The sequence below is a fragment of the Mesoplodon mirus genome, assembly GCF_964341445.2.
Source record: "Mesoplodon mirus genome assembly, chromosome: 16".
Lineage (NCBI taxonomy): Eukaryota > Metazoa > Chordata > Mammalia > Artiodactyla > Ziphiidae > Mesoplodon > Mesoplodon mirus.
In genome coordinates, this window is record NC_138992.1 from 69,276,002 (window position 1) to 69,300,211 (window position 24,210).

At 39.0% G+C, this 24,210-nt stretch overlaps 1 protein-coding gene across 5 annotated transcripts in view; it reads right to left on the bottom strand.

The window, feature by feature from the left end:
* Window positions 1–1,723: 1,723 nt before the first annotated feature.
* The window catches only part of YTHDF3 (YTH N6-methyladenosine RNA binding protein F3), a 44,288-nt gene continuing 21,801 nt past the window's right edge, over window positions 1,724–24,210 (bottom strand). For 4 of the 5 annotated variants that reach the window (XM_082600730.1, XM_082600728.1, XM_082600732.1 and 1 more), the window contains one exon: window positions 1,724–2,278. In XM_082600730.1, coding sequence (XP_082456856.1) covers window positions 2,156–2,278 — 123 coding nt within the window. In that variant the 3' untranslated portion in view covers window positions 1,724–2,155. Of the gene's footprint in view, window positions 2,279–15,067; window positions 15,804–24,210 lie in introns of those variants that run through there. The other variant, XM_082600731.1, reaches the window with a different exon arrangement.

Consider the following 24,210-nt stretch of genomic DNA (forward strand, 5'->3'; position numbering starts at 1 on the left):
AGAGGTACTTTCGGAAGTATCTCCTCCCAGGTATATAACTTGGCATCTTGACTTGATTGGCAAAAGTTTTGGCCGTGGTGATCTGGGAGAATCATCTGACCTCTTTGCTGAGCTCCGGGCTCTTGCTAGAGCAATGCACTTCATTAAGAACAGATTTTGCTACTGCTATTTTATGCAGACACATTTTCACGGACTCATTTCCTCGGATAACAATCTTAGCTATCAAGAAAAAGAGACCTTTAATTTGTTCTTGGCATCGGGGGTGGGGAGGTCGGTTTAAAACAGATTAAAAACAGAAGATAACACAACACATCTCTTGTTGCTGATAAAAAGCAAAGTGTCAAAAGAAACAAAGCTGAAACCAAGCACACTTCCAGCTTGTTGCTAAAAGGAACTAAAGGAGACGGGCAGCACTGAATTTTTATAGGAGATATTTCTGACATGTATTTCACTCACCTGGATACATCACCTTATCACATTCATGCAGTACCATGTTCCAGAAACATCTTCTAAATAAGTGAACTCTGCCAGTAGCATTTCTATCTTTATGGAACAATCAAGTTGATCTGTGGTTCTTGCCACCTAAATGTTTCCCAAGAAGCAAAAGAAAATGTTTGATTATACCTCATTAAGCAAAATGACATAAAATTAGATGCTTGGGAAGATTATCAGACTTGGGCAAAAATCATGGATTCATTCATTCATTCAAACATTTGCATTGACAAGATGCTGCCGCAGGACAAATGCTACTTACAGTTTCAAAAGAAGGCATCATAAAAAGCAGTATGGGCGAAGTGCCTTTAAAGACAGGTCACTCATAAGAGGCGGTGACACTGTTAAAATTGTGAAACCACCCACTATCCCTGATGCAGGCTGGTGCTGCCCTCAGGAGCAACTCAGCTTAACTGCTCTTCTCTGCTCCATGCCAGCCACACAAAACTCACACCATCGGTAGTAGAAACTACCTATATAGTTGAGTTGAGAATGCCAAATTTTCAGGCTGAGTTTCCTATAACTGTGCTCTTCCTAATATAGTGCCTGGATGTTACCACTGGATTCACCTTGGAGGTAAGCCACTAAAGGACCACGGGACACATGGCGGCAGGCTTTGGTATGAAGCCACAATCAAGACTGTCCATCCAAATATCTAGCTGAGGGACAGCACAGCTTGAAGTGAATGAGACACAGCACAGGTAAAATTCGATACAGAAGTCTAGAGAATGATGTCATGCCACGGAAGAAAAACCTGTGTAAAAAGCATTACTACTTTTATTTGACAAAGTAGCAAGGCTATGAGAATGGAGAAAACAATCTCCATTCTCTAAAAATTCCCCGTTACCTCTTATCGGACACCTATATCTGCCTGTCATCAGATGAGCTTTCGCATAAATTCACTCTGCCCCTCACAACAATCTTGCAAAATGGCATCTATATTCCCACTTCTATGGTGAAGGAACTCAGGCTAAAGGAGGATAAATGTGTTGTCCAATATCACACGGCAGGTAAAGGTTGAGCCATGATTTTCCCCAGTTCTGCCTGACATCAGAACCCCTTCTGGTTCTAGTGTACAATCTACCCCAAGCAGAGAGGAGGATTCCAACTGGGTGACCGCAGAGGAACACCATCTAAAGCAGACCCAGGGGTACGTGAAAGGCTTCAGGGAGACACTGATGCTGTGATTCAATCTGGGAAGGTCAGGAGACTTATTCATTTGTTTGTTTTTTAATCTTTATTTTATCTCGGAGTAGAGTTGATTAACAATGTTGTGTTAGTTTCAGGTGTACAGCAAAGTGATTCAGTTATACATATTCATGTATCTATTCTTTTTCAAATTCTTCTCCCATTTAGGTTGTTACAGAATATTGAGTATAGTGCCCTGTGCTATACAGTAGGTCCTTGTTGGTTATCTATTGTAATGCTCTTTTTTTTTTTTTTACTAAATTTATTTATTTATTTTTGGCTGCATTGGGTCTTCATTGCTGCATGCAGGCTTTCTCTAGTTGCGGCAAGCAGGGGGCTACTCTTCATTGCACTGTGCCGGCTTCTCATTGCGGTGGCCTTTCTTGTTGTGGAGCATGGGCTCTAGGTGCGTGGGCTTCAGTAGTTGTAGCACGCGGGCTCAGTAGTTGTGGCTCATGAGCTCTCGAGCGCAGGCTCAGTAGTTGTGGTGCACGGGCTTAGTTGCTCCATGGCATGTGGGATCTTCCCGGACCAGGGCTGGAACCCGTGTCCCCTGCATGGGCAGGCGGATTCTTAACCGCTGCATCACCAGGGAAGCCTGTTTTAAATATAGTGGTGTGTACATGTCAATCCCCAAATCCCAATCTGTCCGTCACCCCCCCTTCCCCTTTCATCTGCATTTAAATTATGTTCTTAATTACAAGTATAAGCTCTCGGCAGATAGTTCAAACCGAAGAAAGTTATAAGACAAAAAGCAAAGCCTCTCCTCCTTCCTCCTCCACACCCAGATAGCCTAGCACCATGCTTCAGAAGTCGCCATTGTTATGAATGTCCTGTGTATATTTCGAAAATCTTCAGCTATAAAATCCTTTTAACATTGCTTAAATTATGTTTTCAAATTATATGTGAATCTTTTATTTCAATTAAAACTCATGGTACAAATCATATGTGCCGTGAGTTTTTTTAATTTCAGAAAATTCATCACCATCTTCTCACATCAGCATTAACGGCTACCTAGTGTTTCATTGTCAGGAATTCCACCATTTACTCTTTAGACCAACAGACTTGCTTCCATTGTTTAATTTGCTATTACAAACCACACTGCAAGGAGTGTCCCACATCCCCACACCTTTTTTTAGGCACTTATGCACAAAAGGAGAAATTCCTAGAGGAGGAATTCCAAGTTGTGTTGAAAAAAATGAAGACGGTGGCTGAAGTGGGGAGGGTGGGCTAGGAGTGGGGAGAGCTCCGAAGCTGAGGGTCCAGTTAGGGGGCACAGAGCCAGCAAGGACCAGGGCCAGCAGGTCGCAGGGCCATGGAGAGCAGGAGTAAATCATACACATGGGCATGACCTAAAGACGATTGTGGAGAAAGGCCCGAAACAAACTTTTCCCACCTCCCTCCCCGTCACCCATCCACACACTGCACATGCCACCCGCGCATGCACACAGCGTGTCTCGTCTAGGTCAACCGTGCCTCCTCATAAGGAGGGTGTTTCACAAACGCTGTGAATTTCAAGCCTTTCAGGTCTCATACCATACAAGCAATCCCTGTAAGACTCTGAGGCCCAATAGAAGTCTCCGGGAAGCCAGACAAAAACACAAGTTAGGACAGCGGCTTGTAGAACAGCTGATCCTGATGACCCAGATTTACACTAATGGAGTAGATTCATTTCTAAAATTACCACTGTAAAATTACCATGACTCTTCTTATACCAATTACCTTTACAGGAGTTTGGGGCATGATCAAGAATGGAACGGGGCCAGATGATAGAAAAAAAAAAACAACTCATTTTTTGCAATCCTCCAAAGTGCATATGTATCCTCCAATATAATCAAACTTTTCCTGTCTGTTGACAATTGAGAAAATCTAAGTCAAAATATTATAGTTTAAAGAAAAACCTCAACCAGGGCAATGGAAAATGTAATCAAACCTCAATAGCTCCCTCTGCTGTCATTTTATGTAATTAAAAAAATTTTTTGTTTTATTTTGTAATTGCTCAATTACGAACCACATTAAGCTGGGCAGTACATAAGTCAGTTGATAAAATCCTTACTACTTTATCTGAAATTGGAAGCATCACCCCTGTATCATGAATACGGATTCTCTTATGGTGGAACATTTTTCTATACGGTAGAGGTATTAGGGTAACTTAAAGACGTAGCTACATTTCTGAAGTGAAAATTGATATATATGTTTCAATAACAAGGAAACATCAATCTCTAAAAATTAGACTCATTTTTTATTTTATTTATTTATTTATTTGCATTACGCGGGCCTCTCACTGTTGTGGCCTCTCCCGTTGCGGAGCACAGGCTCCGGACGTGCAGGCTCAACGGCCATGGCTCACGGGCCCAGCCGTTCCGCGGCATGTGGGATCTTCCCAGACCGGGGCACAAACCCGAGTCCCCTGCATCGACAGGCGGACTCTCAACCACTGCGCCACCAGGGAAGCCCTAGACTCTTTTTTTAAAACAAAACTTTTAACAATTCACTTGTCTAGACAGCGTTGGCCCTGTGAAAGCTGAAAAGCCCACTCATGGCTTTGAAAAGGGTGTGGAAGATCTACAGTTTGAATGCAGAGAAGGAGACAAGCACCAGGCCAATTAGGGGAAAAAACAGGTTCTTCTACTTGAGGAGCCAGCACGGCAGGAGAGAGGAGAGGAGGGAGCCAGTGCTGACGCACCCTGGAGGCTACAGGATGCCCCACAGCGCGCATTCTCACTGAAGGCTCCAAACAAGTCTGAGCAAGGATTTTTCTCACTTTACAAACAAGAAAACAGAGGCGTTTAATTGTTTGGTTGGTCAACAGCTATGGAGAAGGTGTGGGCACAGGTCTAGAAGCATTTGGCTTTGAAGTGGGAGCTAGAAACTCTGGGCTGGGAAGTCCTGCTTCTGTCATTCACTGGGACCCTGGGAAAGTCGTAGCATCGCAGCCTGTCTCTTCCTCTATAAACTGAAAGATGCGAGTCAGTGGTCTCCCCGGTCCTTCCCAGAACTCTTAACCATCGCAGGGCCAGTCACACTCTATTCCCCCACCTTATCGGACCCAGACAAAATCCAGCGTAAATGACAATCAAAGGCAATTTTGGAAAAAAAGAAGGAAAGGAGGGAGGGAGGGAAGCTGGCGGATTTCAAAAGAGCAGCCAAGTAGAATACTTGAGATGGAATGGAGATATGCTCAGGCAGTCAACATGTCCCTTGGTAAGGAAGATGAGTCACATGGCTTTTTTTCAAACAATAATTAGCAGCAGCAACTTTTTCCTACTCTTTGCATCACCAGTTCATAGACTGACTTCTGGATCTCAAGCAACGAAGGCCACCATCGCAGATCAATAGCAAAGGCTCCATCCATCCCAATCCAGGAGCAGATGGGTAGCTATGGAGCAGTAGCTATGGAGCTATGGAGCAGCTTACGTGCCAAAGCCCCTTCCCTCCGAATCTCACAGTTTACAAAGCCATACATAAGGGGCTTCCTTGGTGGCTCAGTGGTTTAGAATCCGCCTGTCAATGCAGGGGACACGGGTTCAAGCCCTAGTCCGGGAAGATCCCACATGCCGCGAAGCAACTAAGTCCGTGTGCCACAACTATTGAGCCCACGAGCCACAGCCACTGAAGCCCGCGCACCTAGAGCCCGTGCTCCGCAACAAGAGAAGCCACCGCAATGAGAAGCCCGCGCACCGCACGAAGAGTAGCCCCCGCTCGCCGCAACTAGAGAAAGCCCGCGCGCAGCAACGAAGACCCAACGCAGCCAAAACTAAATAAACTATTGCCTTAAAAATTTTTTTTTTAATTTCAAAAACAAAAAAGCGATACACGAACACTTCTGGATGAGTGCTAGGAAGAGGGCAGAGGGTAAGAGAATGGAGTGGCCGAGTAACTGATTCAGCTGTGGTGACCGGGGACGTCCTCTCTGAGGCGGTAAACCTAGCGGAGCCCCGTAGAAGAGAGCAAATATCTGATCCGGGCAGAGGACGGAAGAACTCGGAAGTGGGAATGAAACTGAAGTCTGTGGGAAGAACGCAAGCCAGTGTGGCTGGAGCACGGGGCCAGGGCAGAAAGAAGGAGCTGGGAGCTGAGGCCGGAGGGCAGTCCGGGCTGGTTAAGGACACGAGCAGGACGGCCGACCTGGACGGGAGAGAAACACAGCTGAGCAAAATGGGGCAGGGGAGCCCCTGCTTGCCTGCCGTTGTCCCTGCGTTTGTCACCACCGCCTCTGCTTGCAGCTTGGTAACTTAAAGCGGCGGTACGGAGAGAAGAGCAGAGGAAAACGGAAGCGAGAGGATGCTGAGCGGGTCAGGACAGGCCAGGAGGACCAAGGATAAGAGCAAACGTTCCCCTGCAGATATCCCCACACAAACCCCGTACAAGTACGGATCAAAACTAATGTGAGCGTTAAACCACTCATGTTCTTATTGCTGTAGGCAATAAAGCCGCGGGTAGGCTAAGGAAATGATATGAAGTTACAGGGAAAAAGTTCAGCGTTAACTAAAAGCTATGAATCAATAGGTCCCTTGTAACAAAGATGTTAACCGAGATGCATATTGGACTTTCTGTTAGTAGATCATGAAGGAAAAAGATTGGTGTGTGTCTGTAGGAAGGTGGGGGGCTGTGTACCCGTGAATGGCGGAGAGTTTCCCAACGAGACCCAAAAGATCTTAGGACAGCCATTCACACAGGGGACCACGAACACCATGCAGTCCACCAACAGTGTCCACAGAGCCGTGGTTCCCAGAGGGCGTCTGCAGTGACAAGTTTATACTCAGAATCATACCAGGACTTTTCACTCTCATTCTCTCCTGAGTGTTCAGTCCAGTTCTCCAGAGGATTACACACACAAGAAAGAGGAAACTCCAGCTGCTATTAAATAAAATAAGCGCTTCAAAATTTTTCAGTTTTAGTTTCCAGTAGGGTAAATACCGATAAAACCCACATGAACAAAATCTCTTTGGGTTACTCAATCATTTCAGGGTAACGGGGTCCTGAGACTAAAGAGTTTGGGACCTGCTGCCCAAGCTGTTGATAAATTTGAGATTATTAATATTATATACTATTATATTATAAACATGATGGAAATGTTACAAGTATGATACTGATTGGTGATAATTTTATTATTAATACATTAGGGGAGTTCCATTAAGACTAGATACCAGGACCATAAATCCAAGCATCAAAACCATCCAAGAGCCACTGTGAGGCAGTCATGTGTCTAGCATTGGGCCTGTGCAACACCCCTGAATGATGTAAAAACAGATCGACATTGATGAAACATTGGAGGCTTTCCTTTAAAACAGTGAAAGTTGTGCTTTCATTGTGAATGGATGTTTCCTCACCAAACTAAACACAGGAACTGAAGGGGAAGAAGCTGTGTCTATATGTGAAAGAAACTCAGCATTAATGTCTTTTGTTGTATCTGAACCTTTGTCAGAAAGCTGTTCAGAATGTCTTCTGTGAAATCTCTTTTTAATCTGGTTGAAAATAAATACAGATGCAAATAAGTAGTTTATTTCTACACACACACACACACACACACACTCACATACACACATATGCTACTAGTATTCATTCCTTTGGTTTTTCATTTGGTTTTAACACATGACCTTTCAACTATTGCCTGGAAAGCTGAAGAAATTTGAAAAATAAAAAATAAAAAAAAAAAGGAAGAACAAAAGCAAAGAAACAAGCCAAGGCTACATAACTCTAAGACAGGTACTGAATATCTAACTTCCTCTTTCTCAGGCCTTTTTTTTTTCCCCTTATTAAAGGAGTAATGGCAGGGGTGGGAGGGGAGGACCATCCATTTACATAAGCTCTGTGCCTTTCCAAAAGAGGAATGGTTTGACTCAAGACTTGACATGGTTTCAGTTGGCTTTAAATTTAGATACAAGAAATTATTAGTGGGTACATTTCTTCTCTCCAACATTTCATACAGAAAACATTGCTCATAGTTTAGATATTTGAAATAAATATGTAAGTGCTGGCACATTATATTTTCCAAGTGGTATGAATACTTCTCTTTATTACATTTATTTGCAAAGATATCCTAGCAGCTTATTATTACACGTGGACACATGCAGTCATGTTAAGCTATTTAATGCAGAAGGAAAAAAGTTTTGGGACTTTAAAAATAATTTAGGTTAAAACTTTAAAATAGTGTTAAATAATGAAAGAGATGTCAGTTAACAAGTAGATTCATAAGTGATACAAACAAACTTTGCACATTTTAATTTAAAACACAAATACTTCAGGAATTCCCTGGAGGTCCAGTGGTCAGAACTCTGCGCTTTCACTGCTGATGGCCCGGGGTTCAATCCCTGGTTGGGGAACTAGTATCCCACAAGGATTTGATTTAGGGCCAAGACTTCTCTGAATAAGAATCCTGTCTTTCTTCTGTGAACCACACCTCACCTCTAAGGCACCATCTAACATTTCCCACTGGAGCGAGAACTGAAAATACACTTGCAAACTACACGCAAATTCTACATTTTAATGATTTTCCTGCCAAGTTTTTACGTTTTCTGATCTATACCTAATTAGACAACTCACTTTTATCAGGTATTTCCAAAGAAGTCCATTTAGTTTTCATAGCAACAACTGTCAATCACATTTTATCAGTTTATGTATTTAAATCTCATACTGAAAGAAGTAAGTACGACGGGAACAAACAAGCTTAGGGAGAACCACAGATGACACTGGTAAGCACACGTACATGGGCAAGCTAGCAAACGGCTCGAGGTGCAAGTACCATCTGTGCTGTACGCACTCGGTGCTTCACAGAGGAAACAGAGTCAGTGACTGCAGCAAGCCAAGCAGAACAAGCTTAATATACTGGAGCTTGAATATTAGCATGCACCCGTATTATGTTGAAGCTTTATTTGTAAACGTTTTACCTCGAAATATAATCTTGAATACATACTCGTTGGAACTACTGTCTGTCAAATACCTCTTCCTTGTAAAGTGGAAATATGGAGGTAACACATCCATATGGGGTTTCCATTTTGAATTGTTACTAAATATTCATAGTGAGTTCTTATAACTTACTAATACACTTAAGTGGCATTAATATCAAGGGACATTTGTAACAAGCAAAGCAAAAAAATTCTTGATCTAATTTTCATCTTTGGCTTAATTTTCTTCTATTTTTCATAGATTTTCTTGTTATTCCTCCTATTGGCTTTCCTTTTGGTCTAATTTGCCTTTGGTTTTGCCATCTGCTCAGCTCTAGCAGGATAAACTATGTCATTTGATTTTTTTTTAATAAATTTATTTTATTTTTGGCTGCATTGGGTCTTCGTTGCTGCGAGCGGGCTTTCTCTAGTTGCGGCGAGCGGGGGCTACTCTTGGTTGCAGTGCGCGGGCTTCTTATTGCGGTGGCTTCTCTTGTTGTGGAGCACAGGCTCTAGGCGCAAGGGCTTCACAAGTGGTGGCACATGGGCTCAGTAATTGTGGTGCATGGGCTTAACTGCTCCACGGCATGTGGGATCTTCCCAGACCAGGGCTCGAACCCGTGTCCCCTGCATTGGCAGGAGGATTCTTAACCACTGCACCATCAGGGAAGCCCCTCATCTGATTTTACGTACTTTGAAAAAGCATGGCTGACAGTCACTGAAAACCCCGAAAGTCCAAAGTTGCAAAAAACGAAGATAAATGATAATTTAACAAAACTTTATTCAGGTAGTGCCTTTTCTCAGGATCTCAATCATATAATATGAACTGAAAGTAATCAACTTTCTACAACCTCTATACTGCATCTAAGCAGTAAAGATTACCGTAAGAAATATTCAATGGTAAACAATAAATTCTAAATTTTCCATAAGAAACAAAAGAGAGCCAGTTAACAATCGGAAGGCTTGCCATAGGCTCAAGGTTTGTGCTCACCACTTCCTATTACTTCGTTTAATCCTTATAGGCTCCATTCTCATTCATCTTTTTTAACTGATGAAGAAATCTAGGCTTGGAGCCTAGTGGATCCAGATTCCATTACAGGTTTATCAGCCTCCAAAGTCCATGCTCCCGGCCAGAATATTATGCAGCAGCCTCAGAAGTATTTCAAAAGCATTCCATCAAAAAACAGAGGCACAGCTATTTAGATCACCTTTTAAAGGAATGCATCTTTCTAACCATAATATACTGTTTAACTCCTATCTTTGGTTTTTCAATCCAGGCAAATTTGAATGACTATCTGTTCTTACCTATACTCGTTAAGATCAGGCTATTTGGCCATCATCTAAATTTTCTCTCCTGATAAACCTTCAATCCCTTTACTAAAATCTCCACACACAGTTAGAATCCATTCAGGGAGAGGGTATGAGTCTCTATTAGAATTCCTCCAAAATCCAACTATTCCACTGAGAAATGAGGAAAGAGAGTGGGAAGGGAGGGAAGTTCTAAAGAGATAAAAGCAAAAAGGATGCACAAGCCTGCCAGGATGAGACTATGTTCTAGTAAAACAGATTCCTGTATCCCTCTTTACAAATACAAGGATAAGGGAGAGCATAGTTGCCTACTCAAGTGTGTACTGTGACTTCCTTCCAAAGTACAGTGTGGAAAGGAGGGAAAAAGGGTGGCTTCATAATGGAGAAACGTGACACCACCAGAGCCAAGTGGTCAGTCAACATCAACAGGCATATGTTGGTGGTATGCATCCTTGACATGATGTGATGGAAATGGCAACTTTACCTATGTGGTCTTCCTCCCAAAAACTCACGACCCCATCTAATCATAAGAAAGATACATACAAGATAAATTCCAAAGGAGGAGTACTCTACAAAATATCTGACCACTACTCAATACTGTCAAGGTCATCACAACCAAGTCTGAGAAACCATTGCAGCCAAGAGGAACCTCAGGAGACATGACAACTAAAAGTCACGTGAATCTATCCTTGACGGCGTCCTGAACCAGAATAAGGACAATTTGGTTAAAAAAAAAAAATCTGAAAAAAAGATAAGGGATCAATATTGGTCCATTAATTACAACATATGTACCAGACTAATGTGAGATGTTAGAAGAGAGGAAGCTGGGTGTGAGGTATATGGGGACTCTCTGTACTGTCTTCCCGATCTTTCTCTACAACTGTTCTAAAAAATAGTCTCTTTGGAAAAAAAAAAAAAAGGATAATGTAAAACGGCAGTAGAATTAAAAAAACAAACAAACTTGGACTGGATTTCTTTGGGACACACATTCTCTTGATTCTTTTTACCAACACTGTGGAAAAGATGAAGATTTTGAACCACTAGACTTCAAAACTCACTAAAGGGAAGTAATGGTTATATTTTATCAGAGGCAATGAATAAAATACAATTGGAGGTATTCAGTACTTACATTCTGAAATAAACAAAGAATGACTATCACAAATTTCACTGGTTTCCAAACTTATTTTTAAAAGAACATTCATTATTGCTAGAATAAGCCTACAAAGCTATATACATCATAAAATTATAAAAATTCAGAACTGCAGAGAACCTAAGATGTATTCTATGCCAATCTCCTAAATTTACCAAGTGCGCTAACAACAAGGGAAATGATCTGTTCAGTGTCAATCCACCAGTTAGAAGTAACTATGCAAGTCTGGTCTTTCCAACTCCCAATTCTAAGATCTTCCCCTATACAGTAATTCCATTCTGGTTACAGATGTGTCAGAAATAGCCAATGATGTTTTCAAATGACATTCAGATATTTAAACCTCTAAGTGTGTTCTATGTAAGGGGTATTCTTTGAAGCGGCCCGGGGTGGCAGGCCTGTGTTTCGGCCCCCAGTGTTTCCAACTCTGCACTCACATCTTCCTTGTACACTGACTTTTATAAAGACAGTTTCCAGTTACATTTAGTTCCAATGGTATACAAGTAACTCAAAATGTGGAGTAGAAAAATTCTGAATTTAGTGCACAATTTATAAACAAAGTGTATTTAAACTGCCACTGCTACCTGTGGGTGATCTACAGGGGAGTTCTGCCCGTCACTGTCATTGCACCAAGAGAAATGAGGACAGAATACACATCAAGATTACACAATGACAAGTACAAGTGACCCTTGAAAAACACAGGGGTTTAGGGGTGCTGACCCTCCACGACATACAACTTAAAGTCGGCCCTACTCACACACAGTCCCTCCACATCCGAGGTTCCTCTGCATCCAAGGATTCAGTCAACCTCAGACTGTGCAGTACTGTGGTATTTACTACTGGAAAGTCTGTGTACAAGTGGACCCATGTAGTTCAAACCTGTGTTCACGGATCAACTGTTCCGTGATTAGAAAGCAAATGACCTTGAATTGCTCAGTTAACTTCTAACTGCAAGAATATTTTAGTTCCTAGACTACAATTACTAAATCTTATGTCACTAAGCAAGATAAAGCAAAGCCAGTAAGAATTAGGGTCCCAACTAAAAATGAGTAGCCTCAAATGTAAGTACACTGAAGAGATGCAAACCCTCTTTAGGAGATGATGCTGCAATGTGGGACATCTGGGGTGCCTGTAAAACTGTGCCCTGATCGCAGGCTAACAGTGTTGTATGCAGCACAAAACTAAAACTCTTTGGTTTCCCCCATCTGAACGAGTGCCTTAGAGAACCCAGCAATGATTATCAACGCACCATTCAGAGTCACCCCGATCCCATCTCCACAAGCTCTATCCAGCCCAAAGGATAACGTACACACTATTAAAAAGCATTCCTTGGTACCAAGAATGGGGGATTAGGGTTACGAGACAGCTGGTGCCAAGACTTCCTCCTATTAAATAAGCCTCTTTCTCTTTTGCTCTAAGTTTAGCGTTAAGAGCATGTAATTCAATGAGCTCACTGGAGTGGATAAAGATTAGGATAAACTGTGATCCTTCCTCTCTCTAACTTCCCCACTTAATTTCAAATGGCCAACTAAATCGAATGACATAATCTATTTGTACTTGAAAGGTATGTCAATCAGGAAATTCATAACAGAGTTGACAAGAATGGTACGTTTTCTGGAAGGCAATCTGTATTTATAAAGATAAAATGGAAAGAACACAGATATGAGTGAACAATTTTTATTGAAACCCTCAAAGATTAAAGAGGACCAAATGGTGAGTTTGGGTACCATAACAGAAAATCTCACCTAACTGTACCATCATTCACAGGAATGAACAAACCCAAACACGACAAAATTTAAATTCTCATGTAATTGCTACAAGTGAATGTAAATGAACTAATCATTTTATCATAACCTTTCTTTAATCATATGAAGAAGAAGGGAATTTACATGGCATAACAAAAGATATGCAAAACTTAATGAAACACAATTCTCTTAAAGTTCTCAAACTTATTTTTATAGGATGCAGAATGCACTTGAAATGATTAAATGACTTAAGCTGATTCTTTTTTTATTGCAAACTGTTTTAACATCAGCTTAACCCCCATGCATGGTATTCAAAAAGAACACAGCTTTTGAATTAGAAAGATCACTTAAGTTAAAACGAGGATTGAACTTAGGAAAAGGCTGGGGTTTCTTCTGAAAGGAATCTTCAAGTACCAATATGTATAGAGAAAGAATACTAATTTTGGTTACATTTTCCCCCTTACTGTTAAATATACAAACTATATAATGCCTTTCAAAATAAAACACCCACATAAGATAACTTTAATTAAGAAACATTCAAACCAGATCTTGGAAAAACATTAAGCAAGAAATTTACTGGGCCGATAATGTCTTAGTTTGTGATCACTCAAAACACTGGATCGGTCTCCTGCTCTAAGAGCCCAGTTTCTCTCCCTCTTGGTCCCTACAGTTAAGAAACCTTCCATTAGTTGTGCTACTGAGACAACCTCTGATCATCTCACTTAGAGGAAAAACACTTTGCTGTACACTGACAGGCCAAGGAGGGAGAGGGAGTAGGCGCTCTGAAGAAAATTTACATGAGGAAAAAAAGAAATTTACCAATTGGAAAGTTTTGTTTTGCCTTGTTTTTTCCCCAAAGGAATGCTGCACCCATTTCACTTAATATTAGAAGTCCAGGGTAAAGGCACTGGGATGTAGTCCTCACCGTGAGCAGACTGCTGAGTTACACCTGACATTTCTGAGTCTGCTACTGCAATCAGCCTGCTTGCTGAGTGTTTCCGTGACACCTCTTACACAGAAACCTAATGTAAATTAAACAAGTTTCAATCCGTGTAGAATGTAACTAGTTTTATAAAAATATTCAGAGTTGCTAATAAAGCACCAAGAAGAAGAGAACCTCAGAGAGAAGACTCAGATCCTTTCCACAAGGTCACCCCTGGACAGTTTTCTCTAACAGGACCTCCCGAGTGACAGTGGTCCCCTCGGACATGTCCTACCTATATGATCCTAGGGATGTAGAACGTTGCTGTGGTGACTATACCCAAATGCCAATTTTCATTACAAATAGTTACGAGACATGTTACAAGATTTCATGGCTTACTCTTAAAAAAGGTAAAATAGGTGCAATTTTCCTTTAAGAAAGTCTTTATTTTGTAATATACTATTAACATTTTGATGTTCCCTTCAGTAAACACTGATAACTATCCTGGGACTACCAAAGCACTGTGAAGTAGCTACAATTTAGCTACAAATACTGTATTGGTTTTCACTTGAATACAGTATTTGTACATTTTAAGAAAACATTGTACAAAAAAAAAAAAAATCACACAAATGAAAGCCTCAAAGAAATATCTGTCACTAAATTTCTGAATCGAAGTGACCAAAGACCATAGTAAATGAAAACATTTCTAAACATGATGTAAACATAAGTGGAGTAATGCAAAACATCAAGGTACTCAAATCTACTGTATTGCTATTTTCATCCTTAACAAATCTTTCTACATAGCTTTCTCCTTTTGGAACAGTAATATAAGGGGCAGTACATTATTTCATAACCATGTGCCATCAAATCAGTTAATACAGATGTTTGACACATAATTATACAAAATCAATTTGTTTCAAGATACAAAATTAATGTTGATATGTAATTAATGAAAAAAATAAGATGTTAAAAAGATAACTATAAGAATACCCAGATATATGCTGAAATTCCCATTTATATAGATCTGATCAATAAAACATCAACACATTCACTTAGATACTGATTTAATCCATGGATCAAGGCCATATTTTCAAATATTTTAAGGATGCCAGGACACTGCAAAAGCTGGAGAAAGGAGTTGAGGAACAGTATATGCTTGCTAAACAAGAACTATGTTTATTTAGCTAGTGAATACCTAGAGTAATAAATTTTTTACTTCATGATAGCAATCAGGCTCGCAAACACCCAGAAATAGGAATTAAGGGTTTTAAATGTAGTTATAAAGGTCATAAAAAGTCTGATTAGACTGAGGTACATTACTCAAAATTTTGAAATTCATTAAGTGGTAGCAAACAAAATAATTCCTCAGACAAATGCACATTTTTCAGTCTACATATTATTGGGGGAAGGAGGGAGGGAGAAGAATGTGCATTAACTGGTGAAATCCACCAGGCTGCATATCAATATTCTGTTACACCAAACGGTTTGAAGACAAGGGAAATGTTCTAATATAATCTCAGATTATGTTTCATTTGGCTAAAATAGAGCATAAGGTTGCTTTGCCATATTAAAAGTTTACTACAATAATTTTCACATAAACATTTAGACTTGAACTCCAGGACTAAATATGGCATGATTATTTTGCTTTTAATCTGTCAAATAGCTAAAAATTGACAATTTAAAAACTACAACAAAGAAAAAGTTGAAGCAGTGTGACTCTTACATCATTGAACCACTTCTAATGGTTAACTGTTAGTATTTAACAAATTCAAAGAGTTAATGAATCCTTGCATTCATTCAGTCTTCTGTGCCTTAGCTAGGATGCATAATTACAAAAGACAGCAGATACTGGTAAAAGCTTCAGGACAGAAAGTGCTTGACGAAGTTACAGTTCTCAAGTGTGTTTGGTGAGAGTATAAGGGCAGATGCGCTGATGAAAACCATTACAAGAAGAGTCAGTTCTGTGTTAGAGTTCAAAGATGTCACCTTAAGCAGAAAAAAGCTTTAATAACGTCTTCTTTGACTTATTAGGCATTTCCAGAGTCTACATCATTAGTGTTGTATAATTCTAACAGGACATCTTCATATGGTTATTGTTTGTTTCTATTTCTCTCCTGAAAGAAAAGCACAAAGACCTTTAACAAAACACCATCATTATTTAATGATTTAAACTATATGCATTTATAATGTAAACCATCTCCATAAGAAGTTCTTCAAATACTAATTTTCAAGTAATTAGCTAAAGACGATTTACTATTACCTATACACACCTTAGTGGGATTACCACAAACTATTTTAAAATAAAGAAGTCCAAACACAAAGACCTAGTTCAGGAGATTATAGGTCCTCTCCACAGCTCTGTTTTCCCACAGAATTTTGTTTAGGTGAGACGATTACAATAATGTCTTTCTAGCCCTTTCAATGAGTTTTTGATGGTGAGGTATCAAGTAGACCAGAAGTTCTCTGAAGCAATTAGAAAACTATTGGCCGAGGTAGAACCGTTAGGAGGAAAGGAAAAGAGTTGCATTAAACTGCATTAAATTAAGCTTTCAGTATTAACTTAAAAAAAAACAACAACAAAAAAAACTGAATCACAAGCTTCCTCCATATCCTACTCTCAGATTCAGGAGAATTTTTCACATGAAGAAATACTAATAATACTTATTATTATAATTTCTTTTAAGAAAGCAGAAACCCCTTGAACAGAAGTTAAGCTGAGTGATGTTTTCAGGATGTTTATTAACCAAATTATCCACATGTAATACTTATCCTTGATAAAAAGGATGACTAGCACTCTGCATGCCTATCGAGTGAATGCATTACGTAGTTTGTTTGTGCCATCTGTTTTAACGTGTCCTTCACTGGTTCTCATACTTCAGCAAGCAACAAAATCACCTGGATGGCTGTGGAAACACTCACTATTGGGCCCCAAAGGTCTGAAGCTGAACTTGTGAGCCTGCAGTTCTAACAAGTTCAAGGTGATCCTAACACTGCTGGTCCAAGGACCACACTGATAGCCACTGGTGTCTAACACATTATAAGACTCTCTATTTGTGGTTTCACTACTCCCACTTTTCCATAAGTAACACACGCTCCATAATAAATATGTATATACTTTGCCAATGGTCAAATTAATGTCCCATCCCCTGTGACACCATCAGAAAACTGTATTTTAAATTCCAAAGAGGGCACTTCCCTGGTGGGGCAGTGGTTAAGAACCCGCCTGCTAATGCAGGGGACATGGGTTCAAGCCCTGGTCCAGGAAGATCCCACATGCCGCGGAGCAACTAAGCCCCTGCACCACAACTACTGAGCTTGCACTGTAGAGCCCTCGAGCCACAACTACTGAAGCCTGCGCGCCTAGAGCCCGTGCTCCACAACAAGAGAAGCCACCGCGATGAGAAGCCCGCGCACCATAATGAAGAGTATCCTCCCGCTCGCTGCAACTAGAGAAAGCCCGGGGGCGCAGCAACAAAGACCCAATGCAGCAATCAATCAATCAATCAATTTATAAAAATAAATTCCAAAGAGAACTTTAAGTTCTTTGTTACTAAAGTCCTTTCTTTTTCATCTTTATATATTCCTAGAACTAGAATAACAGTATTTAATACAGAAAGCTAACAAATAAATGCCCTACTATACGATAACTACAAATGAATTATTTCATACACCCATAAGCATCAGTGAGATATTCCTAAAGAAAAAAAACAAAAATGAGAACAGACACAGAGCCAGCTAATTAATCATGTTTCAAAAGGATAAACAAAAACAAAAATCCAACAACATAAACAAAGGAAAAAAAAGACAAAAAAAGAATTTGGAACCAGGAAGCTGTAGTCTAATTTTACAAAGACCCTGAAGCTTTAAAAAAACCAGCCTAAACATAAAGGAAATTTATTTCTCAGCTGAAGGAAACAGATTTGTATGAGAAATGTTGAAGCCTGCTTTAATTAGCTGGATATAAAGCACAGTATTACAGATGAAGCAAAAAGTGGTAACAGCTCACTGCTTATTCCTCCCCATGAAATGACTGATCAAAACTAGAGAAATTCATCAACTCCATGAAAAGCCCCAAAACTACAGAAAAAAAGGGCAATACTACTTAAGGATAAACTAGACAAAGAGAAGTTTAACCTGAGGGAGATGATTAGGTACATGAATGAGGACCATGTTTTATTTAAACAGAAGTTAGAGATGCTGTTTCAGTTTGAACTGTAATCAACTATGGCACCTTTAACTGAATCGATAAAACATATAGATTAAATCTATGTACATAATGCATAACTTCTAACTCAGTGGACAGGAAAAGAGGAAAATTTTAAAAACTCCTTGCCTGTGGTAGGACAGGAAAGGAGGGAGAGGGGAGCTTGAAAGATCTAGGTGAATTAGAAAGCACAAAATATAAAATGGCAGAAATACACATTTATAACATTTATACATTTTTATCAAGCAATCAAAAAATGGAGGTTCATTAACGAAAACACAAAAGAGCTCAAAATTAAAAAAAGAAAAATCTAGTTTCACATGATTTACAGGAAATTAACCCTAAACACAAGGACACAGAAAGCTTAAAAACAAGCCAAATGAAGACTTAGTCAACTATATTAATATCAGATAAAGTGGATTCGAAGGCAAAAACCACTGAGGCAAAAACCGCTACATACTGAGTAAGAAACATTTTTTTATAAACAGCTGTAACAGTATTTAACTAAATATACAACTTTACATATATTAAAAGTTTTCAGAATTACAAAGAAAACCTGACAGGTTCCTAATTATAGCAGGAGAATTTAACACATTTCTCTTAGTAATTGATAAAGCAGACAAGTTAGTGAAAATAAAGATTGAATATACAGAATACAGAAAACTGAGCCAAATAATTACAGGGTACACAATGAACAACCACAGAAAGAAACTATATGCCAGACCAGAAAACCAATCTAAATACCAAAGAGTCAGTATCATACATATCACATTTTCTGACATCAATTTTAACAGCAAAACAGGTAACAAACAAAATCTTACATTTGGAAAATCTAAAACACATTTCTAAAAGTCTCCCAAAAAATCATAATAAAAATTGAAAATTTTTTACACCAGTACAATATAAATATACTAGATCTAATAAGCCCTGAAAAATAAAATTAGAAATTTACATGTATAGAATTAAAAAAAACCTTTTTTTAAAGCTGAAAAATAATGAGCTCATCATCCAACTCAATATGTTAGCAAATAAGTAGCATTGAGTCCCCCAAAGTAAAATGAATGAAATAAGACAGCAGGAGAAAATAATGAAACAGAAAACAAAGATAAAGAGAGCCTAAGAGAACAAAAATAAAAACTGGTGTCTGGGGGGTAAAAGAAGCTGACAATAGAAAAATCTCTGGAAAGACTGATTTAAAAAAAAGAAATGAAGCATAAATAATATCGTAAAGACTCACACAGCTAAAAATAATTAAAATACTATTAATGCCAATGTGAAAAAAAGCTTAAAACAAAACAGCTTCCTAAAAATAAAATTTATCAAAACAAATTCAAGAATACAAAGAAAACTTGAAGGCTTATAATAACTAAAGAACTTCAACTAACATTTAAAAATCTACCCCAAAGAAAAACTCCCAGGCTCATGTGGTTTCACAAGAATTCTGTACTTATACCAACTGTTCCAGAGACTAGAAAAAGGAGTATTTCCTGATGTATCTTGAGGTTGGCAACACTTGGATACTACCTTCAGAAAAGCAGGAGAAAACTGAGTCCAGTCTCACTTGTCACAGAAGGACCTCTTAAGGGCTGTTCTGATGGTAACGGAGTGCATAGAGGAGCAAAAGTAGAAGCCGGAAGGCCAGTAAGGAAGCCAGCACAACCATCATCCAGTACAGTAATAATAATGGAGGATGGAGAGCTAGTGGAAAGTGTTTAGATTCTGGATCTATTCTGAAAGCAGAGCCAACAAGACTTACTGATAGACTGGTTAGCTATGGAGTGTGAAAGAGAAATAGTGCGAATTAGCCCAGTATTATTGGCCTAAACTGGAAGGGCGGACAGTGGTGCCCTCTACAAAGAGGGAGAAGGAAGACTCTTAACATGCTTGATCTTTCTGCATGACCACACTATAATAAAGAACTACTTGAAAAAGATTCCAGGGGCCACATTTGCATCTGATGCTTTACTGTGTGTCAAGTTTAAGAAAAGAATAGATGCAGTCTAATAATATAAAAACTATTCATCTGTACCAAAGATCAAATAACCTCAAAGTGTACTATAAAATGGAAGAGTTAGGAAGAAGGTCAAATAGTGAAAACGGTAGAGGACAGTCATAAACGTGTTAGTTTAGGTGGTCCAAATGAGAGTAAAAACAGGGTTCTAAGACTGAAGACTAATTCATGCTTTGAGCTGTGATTTAGTTTCGGAAAAATAACATCACTCATCACACTAAATTTTTTGTTTATGTGCAGTTTTATTTTGGGTTTAGAGTTTTCACTTAATTTTATGTTTAAGTAATACAAGTAATAAAATTACAGGAAAAAAAGCATAAAGATCAAAAAGAAATAAAACGGTCTCTATTTGCAGATGATATGATCTGTTAGGCAGAAAATCCTCAGGATGTTCTATTAGAACTACCAGAACTAATAAGTGAATTTAGCAAGGTCACACAATATAGGACATTCCTATTGATATAAAATTGTAGCAAACAACTGGGAAGACTGAAAATACAAATTACATTCACAATAGCAGTAAAAGTTATATAAAATACTTAGAAACAAATTCAGTAAGAGCCATGTGCTTTTCAACAGTGAAAACTACAAAATTTTACTGAGAGAAATTATGTCTGTCTCTCCAAGACCTCTGAGTTCTACAAAGAAAGGGTTATTGGGGCTTCCCTGGTGGTGCAGCGGTTAAGAATCCGCCTGCCAATGCGGGGGACATGGGTTCGAGCCCTGGTCCGGGAAGATTCCCACGTGCCACGGAGCAACTAAGCCCGTGCGCCACAACTACTGAGCCTGAGCTCTAGAGCTGCAAACCACAACTACTGAGGCCTTGCGCCACAATTACTGAAGCCCGCGTGCCTAGAGCTCGTGCTCCACAACAAGAGAAGCCACCGCAATGAGAAGCCCACGCACCGCAACGAAGAGTAGCCCCCGCTCGTGGCAACTAGAGAAAGCCCGCACGCAGCAATGAAGACCCAACACAGCCAAAAATAAATAAATAAAATAAATAAATTTTAAAAAGAAGAAGAGCTATTTATCTTAAGTGGCTTCCTGGTAACCTTTAATATTTATCTGTTGAATGAATAAAGGAACAGTTAAGAAAAGAACACGCAGGCTCTAAATATATGGTGATAAAGGTTGACTAGAACACAAGACATATGCTAGAATTCTCAGTGGGGGGTGGGAGGAGCGGGATGTCACTACTCTGGAACCTAGTAACAAGTTCTTAAAGCCAAGCAAAGGAATCAATATGCAACCATATTTTGGAGTGAGATTTTGGACTCTTTATGATAAAATGAAAGTAATAAAATTATTATACTCCAGATTGTTGTTCACAAGTGGAACTGTCCACTTGTAGCTTTTTTACATCCTAGATATATATATATATATCACATATACTACACACACACACACACACACACACACACACACAGTATATATCCTGCAGGGAACTGGTTCCAGGACCCCAGTGGATATCAAAATCCAAGGATGCTGAAGGCCCTTACAGCTGGCCCCCTGTATCCACAGGTTCCATATCTGCAGGTTCATATCTGTGGATATGGAGGGCTGACTGTAATCATGCATTTGTTGCTAAAGAAAAATAAATAACGGAAATACCATTCAATTTAAGGATGACTGTTCACACCATAATCGATGTGAAACAAATCTCTCCCAAAGATCTATGATTAACCCAATAATCCATCTCCTAAAAACTCATAAATTTCTTTATCAATGTTGGAACTTAACATAGCCACTATTAAGTCTCCTATGGGGTGCCAAGATAAATCTGAGGGGGAAAAAAATCAATGTTATAAAATGCTAATTGAAGTACCTCTTTTCCCAATTCTGGTTTATAAAGAATTATTTACTAAGCTCAGAACAGAGTATTACTACAACAAAAACAGAATCATCTTGATTATTCAAATATCACTCAATGTCTTATCATAGAATTACTCACTTAAATACGTAATATAAGTTTATTCTGTCAAGTGTGATACATCCTGGGCCAAAAACTGTTTTCCAGAGAAATATTCTTTAAATTTTACAGTGAAGATGAAAGGAAAAGCAAGATTTTATACACTGAATTTGTTTCTGTTCATCATAATCAACTCACAAATAGACAACTACAATTGTAGAAGAGTTTACTGAAAGGTCATCAGATAGAGACTTCAACCATCTTGATCCTAAGAACTGCAATCTGATTAATGGGAAAGCATTCAACTAAATGTTCCACTTGAGAAAAAAGAAGTATAGAACTGTCAGGAAAATGCTCACTGCTAACAACAGCAACTACTACTAAAATAACTACAACTGAAGTAATTTCTTGTATATTAGCACAAACTTGATTACTCTGAGACAGAACTAAACATCACCTCATCTCAGAATCAAAATTATTCCAATTGTGAAAAAAAATATATCAGGGACTAAACTTTACTCTTTGGAAAGGCTCAACGACACAAAATAGCACAAATGACTAAAATACACAGATGATTCTGGAAAATAAAACTATTTAATAAGGATTTTATTACAGTTATGCCTTAAGTTCATCTCAAAGTTCCAGGTACCTGAAAACACTAATTGTTCCTATATGGAATTTAAAAAGCTATTAAACTAAAAATCTCACCTCAGACTGTTTACTGATCAATAAGGATTTATAAGAATGAAAGAATACAGTAGAAGCTAAATGATGCACGTTCAGTACAACAAAGGTAAAATTTCAGTAAAAGGTTATCTAAATAGTCAAAAGTAGACTCTACGGCTATGTAGACTACTCGAATTTATACTGGACATAATATACTCAAGACATTAGCAGTTTTTTGTTTTCTTTATTTTCCAATCAAACTAGCTTTATCGTTAGAATACGTACAACTGCAAGTTAAAGTAAAAAAGTAAAGCTCCCCTATCCTCCTCTAGTCTGTTCTATTTCAACTTCCTCTGATAGGTTACCACTATGGACTTTAAGTGGCATGCTAATTTATGCATTTCTTGACTTGTCAACTCAGACACCATCAATTCCCATTGTATATGATGAGCAATTTATCACAGTGAACGTTATATATTCTCCTCTTCCCCCTCCCTACAATAGAACTCACTCTATCTTTAGTTCTGGTGACTGTCCTTATGACGTCGCCCACTACACGCCAAGCATTAGGTGCTAAGGATTCAGCAAAGAACAAAGCAAGTCCTGCTCTCACAGATCATCTCCAAGGTCAGTGCTTCCCAACTGAGGGCTCCTGTCGTTTGTCTAAGACCACAGTGCCATTTAGCAGACGGAGGCTTACAGCCCCGAGGTCCACTGTATACAATGAGAACCTTCTGACTCAAAATGCATACGGAGTCCCTACTGATGGTTCTAGTATAACCAGCTACCAGACGTTCTCCTTCTTGAATTCCTTTTTCATTCTGCTGAAATACCTCAAGTTTCTCATGAAGGATATGTAGCTAAGCTCTTGTACACCTGAACTCTTTATTTTGCACTCCTCCCTCACAGATATTATTCGACACTCATCTTTAAGAACGTAATTCTATGCCCCATTCCCCTATACTACAAAATATGATTTTATATGTGTCCAGAGTTGTAGATGACAGAATTCTGGTTAACAGTCTGACTCTCCTTCCTGTGTAGCTTACCTACAGGCCTTTTGCTCGGAACACTTGTCTCTTTCTCGTATCTTTTTTATCTTTTACAACTTTAACTAATCCTGCTGGTTACTCAGTGAGCCCGTCATTCTGAAAACATGTATCTTTTGGCTCCGGAAACTTTTCCTTAGTCGCTCTTCCCGCCAGCTGTTTCCTCCTGTTCTCTTCTTAAAGCCTCCTTTAGACATAGTGGACCTCCTTCCCACCACATCTTTCACGCCTTATATTTTCCATCTCTATTTTTCCACATTTGGAAATTTCTGATTTGAAATTCCAGATGATTAACTGGACCTAAAACATTAACATTTTATTAATCCACTTGCTTAAAAAGAAACATTTTTAAAAACTGCTGACAATCCTGTTTCTCATTTCTAAGAACATTTTCTGGTTTCCTTTTCTTTTTACATGTGAATCCTAACAAATCAAATTCTGTTGTATAAATTACCTTCTGCTCTCAGAAATACCTATTTCTTTTAGAGGATTTGTCTTGGTTTTTTCATCAAGCTTGATTTTAATCAAATATATCAAAATTATGTGTTCAAATCTAAGATTGAGGAACTATACAAACACTGCAATAACTGGCATGGATTTTTCCTGCAGTTTTAAGTTTCACGACTACCCCTCAGTCTAAGATAGAGAGCCTGACTTTCCAAGTTTTATATGAACAGACAGG